General features: G+C 47.2%; 1 protein-coding gene across 3 annotated transcripts in view; it reads left to right on the forward strand.

Annotated features, from left to right (window-relative positions):
* The first annotated feature begins 127 nt into the window (after window positions 1–127).
* The window catches only part of MAP3K3 (mitogen-activated protein kinase kinase kinase 3), a 33,784-nt gene continuing 12,947 nt past the window's right edge, over window positions 128–20,964 (forward strand). For 2 of the 3 annotated variants that reach the window (XM_080633228.1, XM_080633230.1), the window contains exons 1-7: window positions 128–420; window positions 6,319–6,440; window positions 6,750–6,839; window positions 9,957–9,997; window positions 14,278–14,377; window positions 15,605–15,718; window positions 18,419–18,539. In XM_080633228.1, the coding sequence (XP_080489354.1) occupies window positions 417–420; window positions 6,319–6,440; window positions 6,750–6,839; window positions 9,957–9,997; window positions 14,278–14,377; window positions 15,605–15,718; window positions 18,419–18,539 (592 nt within the window). In that variant the 5' untranslated portion in view covers window positions 128–416. The remainder of the gene's footprint in view (window positions 421–6,318; window positions 6,441–6,749; window positions 6,840–9,956; window positions 9,998–14,277; window positions 14,378–15,604; window positions 15,719–18,418; window positions 18,540–20,964) is intronic. The other variant, XM_080633229.1, reaches the window with a different exon arrangement.

Genomic DNA, 20,964 nt, shown 5'->3' on the forward strand with positions numbered 1-20,964 from the left:
GGCGGGCGTCGCGGCGGGCGTCGCGGCTGCTCGCACGCCCATTGGCCGGGTGGCGTGTCTCGTTGGCGCGGATTGGCGGGCGGTGGCGGGTCGGCCCCTGTGATTGGCAGGCTGCGGCGGGTGCGCGGCGGCCGAGCGGTTTGTTTTGCTCGCGGCCCGGGCGCCCTGCGGCGGCGGCGGCGGGGAGCGACCGGGACCGCCCGAGCCCCCGCCCCGCACACCCCGCTCCGCCGCCGCGGCGGCCCCCGGAGGGAGCGCGGCCGCCGGAAGCAGGCGGCGGCGGCGCGGGCCTGGGAATGTGGCGGCCGCTCTGAGCCCTCCCCTTCGGCCCGGCCGCCATGGAGCCGCGGCGGTGACAGCCCCGCACCTCAGCGCGCCGCCGCCGCTCGCCGGCAGCGGGCCCGCCGCCCGCCGACATGGGTGAGAGCCGCGGTAGGGCTGAGGGGCGGGGAGGGGGGCCCGCGGCCGCCTCACGGGCCTGCGGAGGAGGAGGGCGGGCCGCACCGCGGCGGGGGGCAGCGGGCCAGGCCCAGGGTGGCAGGGGGCGATACCGCGGCCTTGGATCGTCCGTCGGGATGCGGCCTTCGGCGGGGCCGTGGGGACGGGCCCGGTGGCGGCGGTGGCTCCGGGGCCGCGGGTGGCTGCGGAGCGCAGTGGCGGAGGCCGCTCGCTGTGGGTATCGTGCCCCCCGTGTGGTGCCAGGGGGCGCGGGGAGCCTCACACCGGCACTGCAGCCGGCCGGAGTCATGGGACATCCGTGGGGCAGGGTGGGGGGTGAAGGGGGTTTTGCACCTCCAGCATCGGGGACAGGAATTTATGTGCCTAAACTGAATAGAGGGAAGTTTTACTGCGGTGTTAATGGCAGCTTGAGAGTGTCAGAACAGGGGGTTTCTCCATGAGGTTGCCTTTGAGTTCTCATTTACCTCATTTAACCCAATCAGTAATGCATAAAAGCAAGCAAAGGAGTCAGAGGAGCCCTGTTTCAGGACTAAAACGTTGCTATCAGATGTTGCCGTGAGTGAATGGAGGGATTAACTCTGTTGGCCTGTATACCCCACATAAAGAACTGCTTGGGGAGGGCTTTTTGAGTTATCTGGATCCCTTTTTCGTTTAAAGAGGGGTTTCATGTACTAGAATGAAGAATATAATTGCTCTAAAGCAGGACTTACTCCTGTTTGTATGTTGGCGAGGGAGTTACTACTGCTGTCCTAAGTAGAGCTGCGTGGCTTTGTGGGTTACAACTTCAGTGTTTCTTCCCAGCTTTCAGAGACTGGCCTTCCTTAGTCAGTCTGTGTCTGTAGTTCTTATTCTGTCAATCCATAAAACATGGGGTTGCTCAAAGCAAAAGTCCACCAACTTCATCTCCTTTGTGTTTGCAAGTGCAACAAGTACATCCAGATCCATCAGGAGGCTTCTCCCTTGGAAAGTGTTGGGTCTGCGTCTCCTCTAAAGCAACCACATGGTACAGAAGCTCAGTATAGTTGAGAAGGAAGAGGCTGGATTTCCGTGGAAGTGTTTTCCAGCTGCAAGCACATGACTCCTGCTAGGAAAGGTCTGAATTCATTAAGCATTGTGATCAGGTAGATGAATGATACTGGATAAGAGGCTGGATTGCACTTGGCTTCTCTCCCATCTTGTTTTCCATCGGCTGGGCTGAGAGCCCCCCGGGATGGGCAGCAGCGGGATCTTGCCATTGCAGTTTGTCATCACTCCTTTGGTGCAGCTCTGGGTTACTGGGAGCAGTTCCCTGTCCCTTTGCTGCAGGGCTTGTGATTGAGGTTTATTTCCCTACAGAGAGCTCCTTTGGCAGCATTTAAAGCACAGCCGCTTGCTTCTGAGTCCAAGAAATCCATCTCTATGGGCAGCGGAGGGGAGCGCGGCGCTCGCTGTGCAGCAGGCCCGGAGTCATTCCCTCGATCCGCGCTCTTTTCCTGCCTGTGTCACTTCCTTCCCTTGGCTCTCACATGCACCCAGAGCTGAGCTCCCGGCTTCACAGCAGCAGTGACACGGGAAGCAGGGCTCAGCCTCCAGGTTAGGAGCAGCTTAAATCCCAGCCTTTCTGTTTAGTTTGGGGCTGAGGAGAGGAGCCCCAAATACAGACGATGTAGAAGCTCCGCTTTTTCTTTGAAGTCCACAAACCAGCTCACTTGTGATTTCCTAATGATGGATGAGAACAGTGCTTTGTGACCACTGAAACTGGCCACTCCAAGTGAAACCTTTTCCAAGGCTTTTATTTCAGAGCTTGAAGGTTTATGTGCCTCTCTTGAGGGATTTCCTCCTTGGCCCTGGCCCTGCTGATCACCTGCACCATCAACTTCACTGTTGGGGTAGGAGAGAACACACACACTTGCTCATGTCTTTCATGTAAACCAGTGTGGCATCATGTCCTTTCCAACCCAGATCATTGTGATTCTGTGTCTTCTATGATCCTGCTGTCTAAAAGAGCATCCTGCATTAAAGGGGTGCCCTGACTTCCTGCTTTCACCCATGTGAAGATGCTTTTACTCTGTGATTTCGGAGCTGTTTCTGTCTCTGCCACAGCAGATACACTGGCTTGCTCAGACCTGGTATAAACCAGGTATTAGCTCTATGCAGAGGAGCAGCTTTCTCTGTGAGTAGCAGTTCCCTTGTATCGATGTTATAAAGATCTTGGAGTGTAGTTTTTCAAACATGAAAAGCATTTCCTGGACAACATCTCTCCCGCACAAAGCAGAGCTGTGTTTCCCAGACCTACTGGAGACCAAGGGAAACAGGGGTTCTCAGTGCACTGCAGGAGTTGCTGGGCTTTCAGCTGGGAGGGCTTTTGCATTGTGTGATTAATGGGATGCTGGTGCACGTGCTGCTTTAAAGGCATCCTATGGAAATCCTCTGTTTTGATGGAAATACAGTGCTTGTGCTTCTCAACATTCAATCCATCACAGCACTGTCCTAACTGGAAGTGTTTTCTTTCCCTGCACAAGCTCAGATCAATATTTGACCTTTCTTTTATGTTTTTATAAGCTAAATACTCCATCATTTCCTATCTCACCACCACAGGGTTGAATTGCAGAAGGTGTGTTTCAGTGCCAGAGAGCCACTAGCTCAGTGTGAGACTCTTATAACAGGTATAACCACGTAAGACTCAAATTCACCTGAAACTGTTCCACCAGCCTCTAATAGTGCCATACGCGCCTCTTTGCATGGACACACATCAGGTATCAGCATCAGCACTTGTCTGCAGAGGAATCTGAGTTCACAGAGGGTGAGATGCAGAACTGGCAGTGCCCTGGCTGGGGTTTAGATGCTCCTCAGGTGCTGCCCTAAAGAGTTTCATGTCTTAGTGTATCATAAATTATAATAAATATGCTAAGAGAAGGCCACAGAGGGCTGGAGCAGCTCTGCTCTGGAGCCAGGCTGAGAGAGCTGGGCTGGGGCAGCCTGGAGAAGAGAAGGCTCCTGAAGGGGAGACCTTAGAGCAGCTCCAGTGCCTAAAGGGGCTGCAGGAAACCTGGAGAGGGGCTTGGGACAAGGGCCTGTAGGGACAGGCCAAGGGGAATGGCTTGAACCTGCCAGAGGGGAGACGATGCAGCCCAGGACACGGATGGCTTTCTGGGCTGCAAGTGTCCAGGCTTTGGGATCCAGCATGTGTAGCCAACCATTGTGTTGCAGACGCTGATCTTTATTCCTGTGTGATGTTCCAGTACTGTTTAGATGTGAATTCTTACCCATATTCTGTGATTAACTTGATTTCTTGTCAGGAGTGCTTAGTTATACGCTGCTTTCAGAGCCGTTTTGCTTCTTGCCCAAAGGAACTCTGCCAAGACAAGCTCTTCTTCATCCTCCTGGTATCTGGCCAAACCCAAACTGCACTGTAGTGGAAAACTTGTATCCCAGCTCTTCGCAGTGTGTTTTGGGTGGTAGGCACTCCAGGGATATGCCAGGCCATGGTTTTCTTGTCTCTGTCTGCTGGGTAACTCCACAGCTATGCTTAATATCCAAGAAGATTAAAGACTAAGTCAGTTGGAACCACTCCAGCAAGGTAAAATGTTAAGCATTCCAATAGAAAGTTGGAAACAAAGAAGAAGGTTGTGCTGTTGGTTACCTGGAACTTTCACTTCATTCACAACCCTGGTTTCCCATTTTCGACCCACAAGGGGTTACTTAGTGCTGAGATAGATCCCAGCAATTATTTCCTTTGGCTGATGTGCTTCTCAAACAGCAACCTCTTGCTTTGGTTGTGTTACTTACACCCCTCGCTTCTTCTCCATGCCGTTGGAATTCCAAGGAGAGCTCTCTTCCCCACTGCCACAATGTAGTTATTGTCTCCTTTGGCTTGACTTGGACAGCAGAGCTTTGGTGGGTTTTGATTTTGCTTCTTAATCGTTTGAAGTAACTTTCTTTTCTCTGCTCAACTTTCTCTTTGTAGAGTTTTACTCTAATTAACACCTGCAAAGGCATTGGGAGACTCTTTCCGTTCCCCTCTGTTATTTGGAATAGGCATGATGTTTCTGGTAGCACATGGTGAAGTCCGTAGTGGAAGTAGCTCTGCTCTAGTGTTTGGTACTCTCAGGATGCTAAAGCAGAAACTATCAGTTGTGAACTTCAGTTCTGACTGAAGTTTTAGATGATGCCCCTTACAAATAGGTGTATTTGCCCCCCTTTTTGCTGCTAAATTTTGGTAACCTTCACTCCCAATTATTCTTCTGAGCATACTCGGAGCTGATCTAATCACTGCTTCCAATTTCATGCCTAAATTATGCTTCAGTATCAGGAATAATTTAACTGGATGTAAGGAAAGAATGCTTTATCCCTGAAACCTGTTGAGGCTTGATATGTGAGACACAAGCCCAGGAATCCAGTGAGCACTGTGTCCAGCTCTGGGGCAGGAGCACAAGAGGGACGTGGAGCTGATGGAGCGAGTGCAGAGGAGGCCATGGAGATGCTGCGAGGGCTGGAGCAGCTCTGCTCTGGAGCCAGGCTGAGAGAGCTGGGCTGGGGCAGCCTGGAGAAGAGAAGGCTCCTGAAGGGGAGACCTGAGAGCAGCTCCAGTGCCTAAAGGGGCTGCAGGAAACCTGGAGAGGGGCTTGGGACAAGGGCCTGTAGGGACAGGCCAAGGGGAATGGCTTGAACCTGCCCGAGGGGAGACTGAGCTGAGCTCTTAGGCAGAAGCTCTGCCCTGTGAGGGTGCTGAGGCACTGGCCCAGGGTGCCCAGAGAAGCTGTGGCTGCCCCATCCCTGGCAGTGTTCAAGGCCAGGTTGGACACAGGGGCTTGGAGCAAGCTGCTCCAGTGGAAGGGGTCCCTGCCATGGCAGGGGTTGGAGCTGGATGAGCTTTAAGGTCCCTTCAACTCAAACCAGTCTGGGATTCTATGTGTATGCCAACAGCAGGTCCTGAGCGATCACAGCGGATGTGCTGTGTTATGCTGGTATTACACTGGTATCAGTCGTATTCTGATCCAAACCTCACGTGTCAACTTCTTCTACCTTTTAGGTAGAATTAGGAATTTAGGATTGTTGTGGTTGCAAAACCAAAAGATTCTTTTCAGTAGCTTTTAGCCACTTGGAAGAACACTTTAAATTGGTTACATCCGGAATCTGAGCTTTGGAAAGTCATTTGCAGTTGGTAGGATGTCTAAGAAAAATCTTAGTGTGTGGTTTTTGTTGTCCTGCCTTTGCAAGAAGCCTTGAACTGAACCTGCTGCCCTGCCAGCAGACAGTGTTCTTAATGCTCTGCAATTCGGGTCTGTTCAGTAGGTGTGGAAGTCTCATGAAATGATCTGAGCTTTGTTCCATCAGCTTATTTTGGGGGCAGAGAAGAATGCGTTGGGGAAACCACTGCAAGTGGGTTTGTGTTCAGGGATATTCGAAGATGACTTTGTCTAGATTCTCATTTTCCTCTCTCCTGGCTGTGGTTTATTCCATTAGGAAGCAAGAATTCTGCATTAAGAGGATATAAAATCAGAAAGAACAGATTCTCCATAGGTTTTCCTTGGCAGAAGAACATCAGTTCGCTCTTCCGAAATGCCCTCTGATGATCTAACACGTGTCCAAGTTGTGCTGCTGGTTGTGAAGCTGTCAGAACAGAACTAGGGGTTGGGAAGATTTATTCTAACCCTTACTATGACCACATCCCTTTGTGACATTGGACAAGTGACTTAAATGTCATCTGTCTGTTTACTACTTCATGATATGAGGTTAAGTTTGGACTTTGAATGACTAAATGAAATTCCAGTGTATTTGTATCCTGAAAAGGATTGTCTTTCTATGAGCCAGCAGGAAACAAGTGCAGATGTGTTATAGTTGATACTTACTTATTAATAAAATTCTTGTGCATCACAGATGAACAAGAGGCCTTGAAATCCATCATGAAGGACCTGGCAGCACTCCAGATGAGCCGACGGAACAGACTGACTGGGTATGATACCATGAAGAACAAAGACACTGCTCACTCCAACAAACAGGTAAGAAGCCGCTTGGTGAGTCCTCAAAATCATCACGTGGAGGTGGAAGGGACAGAGTAGTTTAAGAGTGGGTCTGTTGCCTGTCTGTTGTGGGTTTTGCCAGCCAGGGCATCACCAGTGGATTAGCTGCCTGTTCTTGCTCTGGCCATCTTGCCAACTTGGTAGCTCTTTACTTTATATTCTGCCTTTCACCCCCACCCATGTTTTTGATGGGGTTTGGTCTGTGGAGATTAGCTAAAAGGTTTTCCAAGTGATTTTCTTGTTCCGTGATCATATTTGCCATTTTCTTTTTGATGCCTTCTGTTAAAGAAGAAACACAATGCCAGCAGTCCCCCTGTCCTTGGCTGCCCTGCAATCACCACCCAGTGTGCCTCTGCAGTGGAAGAAAAGAAAATCCCGGTAAGAAAAGTGGTTTCCACTTCAATATTAGCAATTTTGAGGAGCATGTTTGGAAGTTGTGTGCAGTGACCTTTATGGAGTTCATTTAAGCAAGTGTGGAAGGCCAGGAAAGCTTTTCTTTCCTCATTCTGCCATGATGTAGCAGTATGATGCACTTTTCATTGTAGTGAAAGTAATACTTCAATTCAAAGCAGGGAATTGAAAAGCTTCATGATGAAAAGGAATCGAGGATTTCCATTTCTGATGCAAAAGGAAGTCATTGCAGGTTAAAGCTGCAGAAAGCAGTCAGTTGGATAATGAGCTAATGCTGGTCTCATCTTCACATGACTCGGGCTGCATGTGAATGCAGAATGAAGATCCTGGTAAAAGGTCATTCAACTGAAGTTGATCCAAGAAGAACAATGAAAAGGATTGTCCGAAAGGACTGGCTCTAGTGGAACTGTACTAAACCTGGAGTGAAAAAGGAAACTGCTATTTGCAGGTGGATAAACAGGGGCAGTGTCTTTAATGGGGAAGATTCGCTGGAGTTACCCATCATATGTCACATGAGGACAGGAATGAAATTCATTTATTTGGGTATGGGGATGTAAAGTCCATTTTTCCAAAAGAAACACTTTTTCCAAGGTAGTAAGTGCAGGGTCAGGGCTTTAAAGTCTCTCTAAGTTCATTCAACATTGCTAGAGACTCTTTTTGTAGAGAAAACTGTTGCACTGGCTTTCTGGTAGCAAGAAAGGACAGAATAGTATTGCTCTGTCAGTATATGCTGCGTGTCATCTGAGTGAAACACTTCAGTGCAAAAGCAACAATTTCAGTCAAGACTTGTTTGTCCCTTACTGGGTGAGTTAAATCAAGTTCCTGGCAGTTAGACTAACGTTAGTTAACAGGAGAAGTTGCCTATATCAGTAAAGTAACTCTTCCCAGGTTTATTCTTATTACAGGCTTAAGCTTTTTGGAGCAGGCTTTAGAGTTCATGTCTGTCTCTTCCTTATGCTTTGTCTGCTCATAATCTCCTTGTTCAGCTGAGAGCTGGGATTTCCTTGAATGTGCCGGACAAATCCATAGATGGAGGAGTACAAAATCCTTTCCAAATCACTTTGAAACATAAATTCAGTGATGTCTCAGATCAAAGTCTGTGATCATTAGCTATGATGCAGCACCACAGAACTGCAATGCCAAAATACTAAACTTGGGTTTGCTTTTTCACTCCGTCTCTTAGGATAGCTTATGTGAGTTGCTTTAAAAAATGGCTTGTACAGGTGGTAGGTTCACTGCTTTCAAAGGACACCAAAAGCACTTGATGTTTAACTCCTCCAAGTTCCTTCTGAAATGTAAAAGCCAAGATCACTTTGAATACCTTTCCTTAGACACGAATGGCCAATGTCTGATCCTTTCAGAAGAAACATAGGAGAGAGATGCCGTATTCCCCCTTCCCTTTGTTACAGATTACAGCGTTGAAAGCATGCAGTGGAGTTGAGAAAGGTACTTCAGTTTCCTTAGGTACCTTGTGTTGAAGAAAGGTTTCCAGAGAGGCTTGATTTCCTGCAAATCTGAATATAAAGGGATCATTCCTCCATCCTTTGTGTGCTAGAAACAACTGTTCCATCGGTGGCTGGTTGATGGGCTTTTTTTAGAGTTCTTTATTCTTATGCTGTCTGTTGCATTTTTATCTTTACTATTCAGTTAAAAGTAGTTCTCTTTCTCTTCCCACATTGGAGAAGTCTGCTAAACCTCTGTGTACATCTCCTGCAGCTGAGCGTTGCTCTAATGGGGAAGCTCATTTGTCGTGCTCAGTGCTGTAGCCAGGGTGCTGCTGCAGGAATACCGTGTACTCGTGGTGATTGCATGGGTCCCTTTGAACTGCATTCTTGACCACTGGGCCTGCCAGATACTTCCTCCAGCTAAAGAGCATTTCCTGGCCCCGTTTTTTTGAAGTTCCTCGATGTATGATTGCCTATTGTCTGCGGCTTTCACAGATGGCTTAATCTATTGCAATCACATAAATTGTGCAGGAGGAATGATGGAGTCGTATCAGAGCAGCTTTTTTGCCCTTTTATTTTTATCTTTGTGACCTAAATTGGGATTTGAACTTCGATCTCCAGAGTTGATAGTTCAGAGCTTTGGCTCTTCCGTGCCACAGAGCATCTTTGGAGTGAAGGGCGCAGGTTGCATGGTCAGTGCTTATAACCAGCTGGCAGATACGGATGATGACCCCTTTGCACTTCAATAGTTAACTTCTTTGTAACTTCAGAGTTTGGAGTTTCGGGGGCTGCATTTCTGCAAAAGCAGAGATTCAATCTGTGTTTTAAGAATAAAGAATGCAGCACGTTCCCTGGATCTCTCTCTTTTTTCCCATAGAAGAAAACATGGTTCCTTTGAGAATGCAAAGAGAAAATTGGCTTCAGTTCAGATGAATACAGAGTTGAAATCTAGTTCTAATTTTTGCCATGCAGTATAAAAGATAGATTAGGTTTCCCTATAGTTCCTCTGTTTAATTCAAATTATGGCTTAGTTTTAGCATAGAGTCATAGAATGGTTTGGGTTGGAAGGGAACTTAAGCTCATCCAGTTCCACCCCCCTGCCACAGGCAGGGACACCTTCCACTAGAGCAGGTTGCCCCAAGCCCCATCCAACCTGGCCTTGAACACTGCCAAGGATAGAGCGTTTGCCACTTCTTTGGGCAGCCTATGCCAGGGCCTCAGCACCCTCACAGGGAAGAACTTCGTTATATCCAGCCTGATGTTCCCCTGTTTAAGTCTAAACTCATTCGCCTTTGTCTTATCACTGCAGTCTCTGATGCCGGCCCTTTTAGGCAATGGGAGCTGCTCTAAGGTCTTCCCTTAAGAAGCTTTCTCTTCTCCAGGCTCATTTTACTCCTTTCTTTCTCTTTCTCCTTTGGTAATTTCTCCATTCCTCATGGTGTCAGCCACTTGTCCGCAGCCTGTTTCCATGGAGAGAGTTATCAGACGTGTTGTGTCTTGGTTAGCCCTTTGAGGAGGTGATGCCACCAGCTATCACAAACTGACCTGCTTTGTGTTTTGGCCTTAAGATCGTATTCTAATCCATTTGGGTGCTATTATATGTGCATTGTGAACTAACCTTTTGTTCTTTCTCCTGCAGAACGATGTAAGGATCAAGTTTGAGCACAACGGGGAAAGACGGTGAGTCTGCCTTCACTACTCTGATCCTTTGCCTTGTAGAATAATTTAGTCATCAGTAATGTAGGTTCAGTCTGGTTTTGGCTCCATTTTCCTTGTTCCTGTGTGGAAAACACACACTAAAGGCAATAAGGAAGAAATTCTTTACTGTGAGGGTGCTGAGGCACTGGAATGGGTTGCCCAGGGAGGTTGTGAATGCTCCATCCCTGGCGGTGTTCAAGGCCAGGTTGGACAGAGCCTTGGGTGGCATGGTTTAGTGTGGGATGTCCCTGCCCATGGCAGGGGGGTTGGAACTGGATGATCTTAAGTTCCTTTCCAACCCTGACTATTCTATGATTCTGATAGCAAACAGGCCATACACAACTTGGTGTGTCACACAGTGCTTTGATTTATTTCCACATACTCACAAACGTGAATAGCAGTAACATTAAAAAGCTGATAGCCTTATTTCAGATATGTTCCCTTTTGGTTCCATTTAATTAAAGCCAAATGAAACTGATCAAATTAGTGGCATTCTTTTCTAGTTTCTCACTTCCTGATGCCCTCTCACTATCACTGTCCTGCTGCAGCTGAGCAACACATACACCAAGGGAAGGTTATTTCTTCTTATGTGCTGCTCTTCACAGACATCCTATGGGAATCCTTTGGTTTCTGCCATCCCAGATACTACTTGCAACATCGAAGTAGGTCACACTCCACAGTAAATGCCAATTTAATGTTGATAGTACAACAGTGCAGGTTGTATGTAGTGATTCTCATAGCCCATTGCTATCAAAGGTCACTGCCGGAGCTGCTTAAGCTCCTCCTCAGGTATCCTTCTTTGTCAAATTTAGGTAGTTTTTTGTTGGCAAAGCAGGCAGTGAGAATAAGTTGTAAAGTTTTCCTCTATCATTGAACTGTTTCAGTCACCAAAGTCTCAGGTGGTGAATTCTGTCTCCAAAAAAACCCTTTGGATTTTGGTGCTCAAGGAGAAATTTTCAAAGCAACCATAGTTGGAAGGTGCTGCTGCCTTTGTCAGCCAGATCTTGTCAGCACTCTCCTGTATCAAAGGCATTGTGTGCCCTGCAGAGAAGGACTTGGGGGTGTTGGTTGATGACAAATTGAACATGAGCTGGCTTCAGTGTGCGCTTCAGCCCAGAAACCACCCGTGTGCTGGGCTGCATTGAAAGGAGTGTGAGCAGCAGGTCGAGGGAGGGGATTCTGCCGCTCTGCTCTGCCCGTGTGAGACCCCACTTGCAGCACTGTGTGCAGTTCTGGGGTCCTCAGCAGGAGAAGGACATGGAGCTGTTGGAGCAAGTCCAGAGGAGGCCACAAGGATGATCAAGGGCTGGAGCAGCTCCCGTATGGAGCCAGGCTGAGAACACTGGGGCTGCTCAGCCTGGAGAAGAGAAGCTGCGTGGAGACCTCAGAGCAGCTTCCAGTGTCTGAAGGGGGCTACAAGGATACTGGGGATGGACTCTTCATCAGGGACTGTAGTGATAGGACAAGGGGTGATGGGTTCAAACTGAAACAGGGAAAGTTCAGGTTGTATATAAGGAAGAAGGGTGCTGAGGCACTGGAATGGGTTGCCCAAGGAAGTTGTGAATGCTCCATCCCTGGCAGCGTTCAAAGCCAGGTTGGACAGAGTCTTGGGTGATATGGTTTAGTGTGGGGTTGGAACTGGATGATCTTAAGGTCTCTTCCAACCCAAACCATTCTATTACTACAGCAAAGCAGTGTGTGATGCATCACAACTTTTTGTGCTACCTACCAAGGGAACTCGAAAGCAAAATCTTGTCACCGCAGTGCTGTCATCTTGCCTGTCTTCTGCCTGAGTGCTTTTCAGATGGCACAGAGGGAAAAGAAAGGGTGGGCTTTTTTCTGAAGGAACATTAAAATGAAAAGGTTGATTGTGTGCTAGTCTAATTATGCAGTGACCCTCGCCTGCATTCCCCATTCCCAAAGTGGTATGCAGTTACAGACAGCGAGCTTGCACTGAGAATGTGTGTGCTTGGTTTCAGAGGCGCTGCCAGATCTAACCACAAATATTTAAGGTGGTCAGGCAGGAATGGGCTCCTTAAACCCTGCAGTCCGTGATTTTGCGTTAGAAGAGTGCACAGAGGGTTTTTAAACTAATAGAGGTTGTGGCACCTGAGAACAGCGCTGCTTTTGAATGCATTGAGTGTAGAATGGAAGCCTTTATAAGGGCCTTCAGTTCAACTGAGAGCTAAATTACGTTTGTATGGGGCCAGAGCTGTGTAATTTCATGGATGGGTTTCTTGGTAATATGTTGGAAATGTTATTGTGGGCTGCTTTTTAACTAGGACAATTCTTTCTAAAGAGCTAAATGTTGCAGGTCTGGGAGCAAGATGAGCCCTTCCTGGGAAGGGGCTGAGGAAGCCAGTGAACACTGGAGCTATTTAAAACAAAAGCTGCACCTTGGGAAAGGATACCCAGTGCTGGCAAAGCAGGCTGATGGACATCTTGGCAACTGAGCCATCTATCCAAAGCATGAACTTGTGTGAGCTTCCCCAAAGGTGATCTGGGGTTTCACTGAGCTCCAAGAGTTGCCCTTGGGAGTGAGATGGGTCTTGAGTTTCTGTGGTCCATTCAGGTCTTCCTGTTTCTGCCTGATGGTAAAATTGTTGAGCAGTGCTAATAATAAAGCTTTTTGTGGCAGGACTTCAGCTATGCCAAAGCAGAGTTCTGTCAGGTTCGGGGAGAAGGAGTTGGGGGTGTTGGTCAATGAGAATCTCCCCATGACCCAGCTTCAGTGTGTGCTTGAGACCAGGATGCCCGCTGTGTCCTGGGCTGCACCCCCAGAGCGTGAGCAGCAGCTCAGGGAGGGGATCCTGCCCCTCTGCTGTGCTCTGGGGAGACCCCCCCTGCAGTCCTGATCCAGCTCTGGGGCAGCAGCACAAGAGGGACGTGGAGCTGCTGGAGCGAGGCCAGAGGAGGCCATGGAGCTGCTGCGAGGGCTGGAGCAGCTCTGCTCTGGAGCCAGGCTGAGAGAGCTGGGCTGGGGCAGCCTGGAGAAGAGAAGGCTCCTGAAGGGGAGACCTGAGAGCAGCTCCAGTGCCTAAAGGAGCTGCAGGAAACCTGGAGAGGGGCTTGGGACAAGGGCCTGTAGGGACAGGCCAAGGGGAATGGCTTGAACCTGCCAGAACAGGGGAGACTGAGCTGAGCTCTTAGGCAGAAGCTCTTCCCTGTGAGGGTGCTGAGGCACTGGCCCAGGGTGCCCAGAGAAGCTGTGGCTGCCCCATCCCTGGCAGTGTTCAAGGCCAGGTTGGACACAGGGGCTTGGAGCAAGCTGCTCCGGTGGAAGGGGTCCCTGCCCGTGGCAGGGGTTGGAACTGGATGAGCTTTAAGGTCCCTTCAACCCAAACCATTCTATGGTATAATGTGAGTTGCAGCAGAGAGGTAAGCAGCTATCAAAGTTTTCTAATAGCTTGCAGAAGGATGAGGGCTGTCAGCTGTGTCCCAGAGCTGTTTGTTCAAGCTGCCCATAGTGGAGACACAGTGTGGCCTTATGGCCCGTGGAAGCAGATGGTGAGAAGTCTGGTTGCAGGAGCCTGAAGGCAAGAACAAGCAACCATCTGGGCCTTGTGCAGCAGAGAGGTGAAAACTGGGTTTCTGAGCAGTAGATGTCCTTGGCTTGTTGCAATACTGGGTTGTCAAGTGTAGTTCACATTTGAATCCTCCAGTCTTGACCCAGGATATTTTACTCCTGGCAAAACAATAAGCACCTTGGGAAAGGGGGGTTTCAGATTCCTTCGCGTCCTCCTGCTGATGCTTCCCGCAGGAGTTCAGGACTAACTTTGCTGGGGGAATGTTGAAACCTTCCAACTGGGAGCCGTCTTGGAGGGTTTGGGGGAACCCCTTTTGAGTTTGGGTACTGCACTGCTTAGAGCAAACACTTGTTTTGTTCTTTTGGGCCTTCTGCAACTCTGAATTCAGCTCTCAGTGAATGTATTTGTGTTTTGTGCCGGAGGCAGTATTCTTTAAGCCAAAGTGCATAGGAGATCCATATCCTGTTATGTAAAACACATTTGTTCATAGATCCTTTTCTATCCAGGGATAAAGGCATTCACTCTGTTTGATACCTTCACTTGAATATTGCGTTTTGGCAAACCACTTGGAAATGGGCCAGAGCTCAAGAATTCCTTGTCAAAATGATGCATAGCTACTCAAGTTAGAAAGGGTCAGTACCTGCTTGAGGGTGGAAGGAGAACACTTAAATGTGTCTTTCATGGCTCAGCCATCTTAATTTGATTGCAATGTCAGGAATATCTCTTTCATTCCAGAATTATCCCATTTGTCCGTCCTGTGCGCTACGAAGACGTGCAACAGAAAGTGAAAACAGCCTTTGGGCAGCCACTGGACCTCCACTACATGAACAATGAGGTACAGAGCGTTGGTATCAATGCTCAGAGCATGTATCACCCTCTCTGGATGACACCTCCTTTTCCCATCCCAAATTCTTTAGCCTTAAATTTAACTTTCAGTTCTTCCCTCTAATACCGAGCATAATGGAATCAGTGCTCTGGAGGGAAACCTGCTGATACGGACAGCACATCACAGTGATGTGTGTGTTCTGTGAGCATCATCATTTTGCTTCCTTCTACTGTATTTCTTGTGAGACTCTCTGTGGGAAGTAAAACCAAGGTATTTGGAGTATTTTGACTGTTGAAAGCAGCTATTGCAGGCCAATATAGGTCCAGTCTGAGGACTGCGGGCAGTCCCAGAGTCATTTCTTCAGCAGCTCAATAGCAGAGGCAGTGTTTTGTGGTGCTTGACTGCTGACCAGCCTTTTGTAACACACTTGCCTCCTGCTGGCTGCAACACTTGCTGCTTATTGCCCAGCCATCAGAGGAACAAGGGGTGTTAGAGAGCAGGGGACCTCCTTGGTATGAGGTGAAGGGGGGGTGGGCACTGTCAGTGGGAAAAGAAAGTGCTGTGGGGAGTAGCATTTGTCTCTGAGGAGCTGGGTTGTCCATGTTAATCATCTAAAGTGTTTTGTTGGCTTTCTCACGCTGGACACCCAGGCTTTTCCATGTTTCTTATTGTTGTGGTGGTGCCCTCCCACTGAGAAAGATGCCAAACCCTATTCACCAGTAGGAGCTGGACAAAAAGGAAAGGGGTTTTTCAGTGTTGACAACATTCACATTGCAAGATGTGAGTGCGCTGTAGAATGGGATAGAGGGTGTCTGAGAATAATTCCGTGGGGTCTGAATAAGCTTTAAATCCTTCTTTGATACCTTCTTTAAAAGCTTTTCTTCTTCACACCAGTCGCTATCTGAAACCCAGTTCTCATTTGATCTGTAGGTCTGGATTTGTAAGTATTGGGAGACAATGTTCTCTTGCTTGTTCTTTGCAGACAGTAAACTCAGGTAGCAGTTAATATTGGTGTGGATGGTCAGTTCCTGTAAGGAATGGGTCAGCCATTTCTCTGGTATGGAGTAAAAACCTTGTTGAAAAGGACAGGAAGACCTTTCATTGTAATGGAATAATTGAGCCATCAGAATGCTATCTTATAGTCTGATTTTTTCCCAATGTTTATTTAAATGCCCGTTGTAGGTTTATTTTTCCCTGTCTTTTCTAATGACTTTTTCCGTGTTCTTTATTTTGCAGCTCTCTATTCCATTGAAAAACCAAGATGACCTGGATAAAGCAGTAGATCTCTTAGACCGAAGCTCTAATGTGAAAAGCCTTAGAATATTATTGCTGTCTCCGGACAGAAACCATGTAGGTAACAACTTCTGTGGCTGCAGCAAAATGAAGGGGGTTTTCTTACCTTTAAGTCTCTGAAACTTGATGGTAGCAGCCAGTAACTGTATTCAGAAAGCACTTCATCAGTTTGCTCTGCAGATAACTTATTTTACCTTTGATTAATAGCACAGTGTTGGAAGTGTATGTAATTATCTTGCCTTTCAGAAAGCACAGGTTGTCCTTGCAGACATGCTATTAGCACTTTGTTCCTGAGTGAGAAGCCTGAGGGCAGCTCCCAGTGGTTTTTCAGTTCTGTAGCCTTGAATCCAGCCTTACTCCCTAGAAACTAAGTTGGTTTTAGCTATTAATAGGGTATTCACACTTAAGATGAATTTGGTTGTGTCTCGGTTCACTTTCTGACACCACAGGTGGCTGTGGCAGTGTCAATGGAGTTCATTCTTTCCAGCAGAAGAGATCATGACATGAGAAATAAGACTTCAAGTCAGGCTCCCAAAGGTGCCTGTTCTGGACAGTGAACTGAACCACAAGCTGAAGAGGGCAAAAAGAGTGAACTTTCCTTTATTCCTGATCTGTTCCTGCAGAACTTTGTTCACTCAGCCAATGCCTGGTTTTCAGTTAAGGTCATACAGCTTTTCGAGCCAAAGACCTTGAGAGCTTAGATGTTTTAGCTGCAAATTACCAAATTCTCTTGAAGAGACTTGAAAGCTCTGTTGGTAGCAGCTTATTCATGTTGAATGTTCATCCCTGTTCCAGTTCTGCACCTGTAATCCTTGGAGCTGTGAGGAGAACTGAAATATACTTCTCACTATTTGATAGTCCATGTTAATAGAAATACAAAGGCCTTCAGGAGTGTTAACAGCCCTTTCCCAAATGACTGGATGCCAAAAGCTGGAAAGGTGTAGGAGGGGATGATGATGTTCCTTGTCCTATGCCCTTTCCCTTAGCATTTGTTTCTGGCTGTTCTGAAGACAATACTTGGCAAGAAGGCCTTTGGTCTGACCTAGCTTAGTCAGACTTTGTCCTGTGTTGTCAGGAAACAGTCTGTAAAAGGTGGCCTCAATTTTTGCTATAACACAGTGAAACAGCCCTCTTTTACAGCCCTCTTTTAATGTCAGTGTCTTCAGACTGCAAACCAGATGCTAAATGATAATATCTCCACTTTACATAAGCCACTCAGTAAATCTCATCCCTGCACCAGCCAGGAGCCAGCACTGTGGTGCTGTCCTTTTATTAGCTGTTTTTTCCTCTTTTGCTCAAAGCAGAAACAAACAGCAAGGTCTTCAGTAAGTGCCACTGTTTCCCGCTTCTCCTCCAGCTTCCTCTGCAGCTCTTGACAGGAGAGCCCTACATGTGATAAAGCAAAAGCCTGCAAGTCTGAAGGAGGTTTCTTGGCTGCATGATCTCATCCCACTGAGGGAGCGGGAAGCATTATTTTTCCTGCAGTACAGGATGCAGATTTTGTTTTGGTTGTGCTCTTTTTTGTGCTGGGGATGGAAAGGTAATGCCATGACTTTGGCACAAATAGTATCTAAACCAAAGGAACTCTACAGCAGTAGCTGTGTGCCAGGTACTGAGAGCCTGTGTTGGTGAATAGCATTTATATTCATCTGCCTTGTGCCTGTTTCTGGGCTCTCTTGTGCTTGCTTTTATCAAGCAACTCACTTCTGTTGGTCCTTTCTTTCTGTTTAATGGGAAGAACTGGATAACAGTACTACAATCAGCTTGTCCATGTGAGTGGTGGCCCCTCTGCACCCTTTATTCAGCTTCTATGAATCTATTCATGGTACAGTTTATGTCATTTAAACCAGGCTTCCTCCTTACCCTGTGCAAGGAGAAGCTGGTGTCCTGGTCAGTCCTCTGTTAAGAGCTGCTGTTCCCTGTATCACCCTGTATCACACAGAGGTGTTGCCTGCCTGAAGCTTCAGCCTCAATAGTTCCAAGTGAGCATCCTCTGGAGTCTGTAATTGCTTTGCAGTTACTTGTGGCACAACTCTTCTTGGGCAGCATCTTACTGCCATCAGTTGCAAACCCATCCTGCAGTTCGTTTTCTATCAAGCATGCTGGAGTTACCCCTTCTGTCTTCTGAAACAGATCAAGGAATGCTCCTATAACATGTCTCCTTTCATTCCTTTTTCTGCTTTGAAGGAGCTGAAGGCACCATGGAAAAAACCATCCTTAATGATGTTATGTCTAGGGAAGGCTGACTAAAACCAGCGCAGGCAGCATTCATCTTGGCATCTCCAAACTTGTTCTGCTCTTAAACTCTGTAGAGTTTCTTTTCACTGAGGCATCTGAATTGTCAGTTCACTTTGTAAAGGTTGTGGAGAGTCAAGTTAGTGTCTGACTGCTTCTGAAAGCGTGCAGGGTTCAGAGCTTACCTCTGCTGGCCAAGGTGGCTGATAGAAACTGATGGTTCTTCCCTGCTCTGGTCTCTGGGGGTGTTAGGAGCCCCTTCTTGGTTTCACAGGTGGAAGACAAACGGGGAGGCTTGTCAGTCCTGCATTGGATTTGAGGCTCTAGTTGGTTGGCTCCTGTCTTACAGAAGTGTAAAGCTTGCTCTATTGCTGCCTTTTTTATTTGTGTTCTGGGAAGTTAATAGGGTTTCAGGCTCTGGAACTGTTTCTCTGCGACTTTCCTGCTGCTAAACAGAATGAGGGTTTTGAAACTGTGGCCAGACTGCTCCTGGGGCTCATTTCATTTTCTTTTACCCAACAGACCAGTTCTTCGCCCCATTCTGGACTGCCCAAACAAGTCAGGATTAAAACTTCCCAATCTGTGGGGGATGTGAGCACACCCTATCAGCAGCCAGAACCCAGAAGTAGGCATCTGTCTGTCAGTGAGTATTTCTGCCACTTTTCTTTTGTGAAGCATGTCTTTGGGGTACAAGGATTTATGGAATAGCCTTTAGGAAAGCCATGAGAAACTGAAAGGTTATTCCAGGACAAAGCGGTTCATTTTCAAAAGCTCTTAATACGTTTACAATAGAATGTTTCAAAGTTCCTTACTAAGTTGTTGAACAGCTGAGGAGCTGCTAAAGGGGATGTCCTACAGCCAGATTCATTGAGGTTAGACATTTGGAAAGCTTATGCAAGTCCATTAAGCTTCTTATTTAGATTGGCAATCCCAGTTCATGAAACCTAGATTTGATTTGGGGTTTGTTTTTATGTTGGGTTTTGGAGTCTCTCCTCACTCCTGTAATGAAGCATTTTAGCAGCAGTACAGGAGTTGCCACAGCATGTCCAACATACTGCATTCCCTACCCCTTCATTCTCATCATTACCAGATGAGTAGAGCACAAGGCTCATACCATAGGTGCACAAAAGGTAATGAGAAAAGTGAGAGTAAGCTGTACCTTTGTCTCATTTCCTTTGTGTTTGTGATGGCTTAGTGGTCAGTGGAAAAGTCCGTGTAAGACTCCTCTGATTTTTTTGCCTTCCATCTCTCTGGATTTGTCCAAGTTGTTCCAATTTGTGTTACAACCTCCTGGATAACTCTGCAGTCCTATTCAAATCCATGGTTGAAGGCTGCTCAAAGCAGCATTGAAACAATGCAGTGTGATCTTAATGACAAGTAATAAATCCAGTTCAACTAGGATGGACAGTCTCCATACTGGGGGGTCTAAACTGGAGGCAGATCCGCACAAGAGTAATTGGGAGAGTAGAGAAGGACTGGAGAACTAGACCAGTAGTTCCAGCAAACCTGCTTGTATCCTGCCTAGAGTCTGCTGTGCAGTTTGCTTTTATGAAGTAGCAAACAAAGTGCTGAAAGCTTGTGAAGTACGTGTCTGAAACCGGGCCAAAAAGAGTTTCCCCATCCTTTCTAGTTGGAAGTTAATCATGAAAGGAGCAACATTCCTCGCTCCTGTGAAGAAGGCAGAATATCCACGCACTGGAAATGTGTCTGAACACCACATTGCTTTTTGCACAGACAAATTCAATGCCAGAAATATTCTATTAACAAAAAAAATCTCCTTTATTGGCATTCTGAAGTATCCAGATAATGATGCCAAAGCTAACAGACTGTACCGAGTGTCTGTCATGAGTAAACTGTATCGTAATAAGGGGCCCCTTCTGTATTCCAGTTGTACAGACTCTTTCCTCTTATCCCAGCTTATGGATGCTTCCTGATTATTACCCAATTCCTGATTATTCACCGATCAAGGAAGCATTGGTTTTCTTTGCTGAACATGTCAAAGTACCAGACTCTTACATTATTAAGAGTTCCAGTTTTGTCAGAGGTCTGATAGTAATTCGGCAGTAGCTCAGTTTTCCTTCTCTTTTCCTATGTTTGATTGGGAAGAGGATTGTGCTCCTGTTTTGTAGTCTTTCAGGCATGGAGACTTTTCCTATTTGCTACCACAACAAAAGTCAAAAGCAGCATTCAACAGCAGTTGTCTGCAAGAAGGTGTATCTGTAGTTCCTGTCTTCTAAAGCGGATGGACCTAAAGCCTGCAGTCACCAAGGCAGAGGGTTGGAAGTAAAGATACCTTTTAGTTTAAAACATGAAAAAAAGGCAAAAAGCTGCTCAGAATTCTGGCAGCACTTGTGTTTTTTCCACTCACTTCCTTTGATATACACTGATTTAGTGCCGACTTCCTTTTCCTGCCCAGTGATGGTGGCCTTTCCACAATAGCAGCTGGGCCAGTGCCAGCAGGACTCGGGCTCCCTTTGGCCAGCCATGCCATTGGATCGGAAGGAGTGAAAGTGTGCTCCCGGCCTCAGTGCAGCCCCAAAGCACACTCTCTTGTTTATCTCCATACCAGTTGGCCTGTAATATCACGTGAGCCCTGCAGAGCCACTTGGTAGCTTTAAGCAATAGGTTATGTTGGAGCTCACCCCCCTCCATGCACTCTAAGCCAGCATTGAGTTGTTGAGTCCCTTTTTCCTACTGCAGTCCTCCAAAAGATGTGTCCCTGCTTTGCAGTGAGCTTCTGCTGATGTTTGCCTTCACTCTGTATTACAATAACTGCTGTAGAAAATATTTTCCTTGGGAGAGGATTTGCTGATCTATACCCATCTTTCGTAGCACCTGAGTACACACAGATAATGAAAGACAGCGTGGTAAAGAGCATAGATCTTAAAACAGATCTTCATGGGTGACCTTGAGTAGATTGGCTGAAGCACAGTGTATCTTGGAGCTCCCAGGGTGACTCGGTGGGAGCTGCAGGTGGATGGCTCACTGCAAAGAGGGATTTTGTATGTTCCTCTTCTGAAAGTGTCATCAGCTTTGAGATCTGCCAGGGAAAAACATAAATCCAGGGA

The sequence above is a fragment of the Psittacula echo genome, assembly GCF_963264785.1.
Source record: "Psittacula echo genome assembly, chromosome: 23".
Taxonomy (NCBI): Eukaryota; Metazoa; Chordata; class Aves; order Psittaciformes; family Psittacidae; genus Psittacula; species Psittacula echo.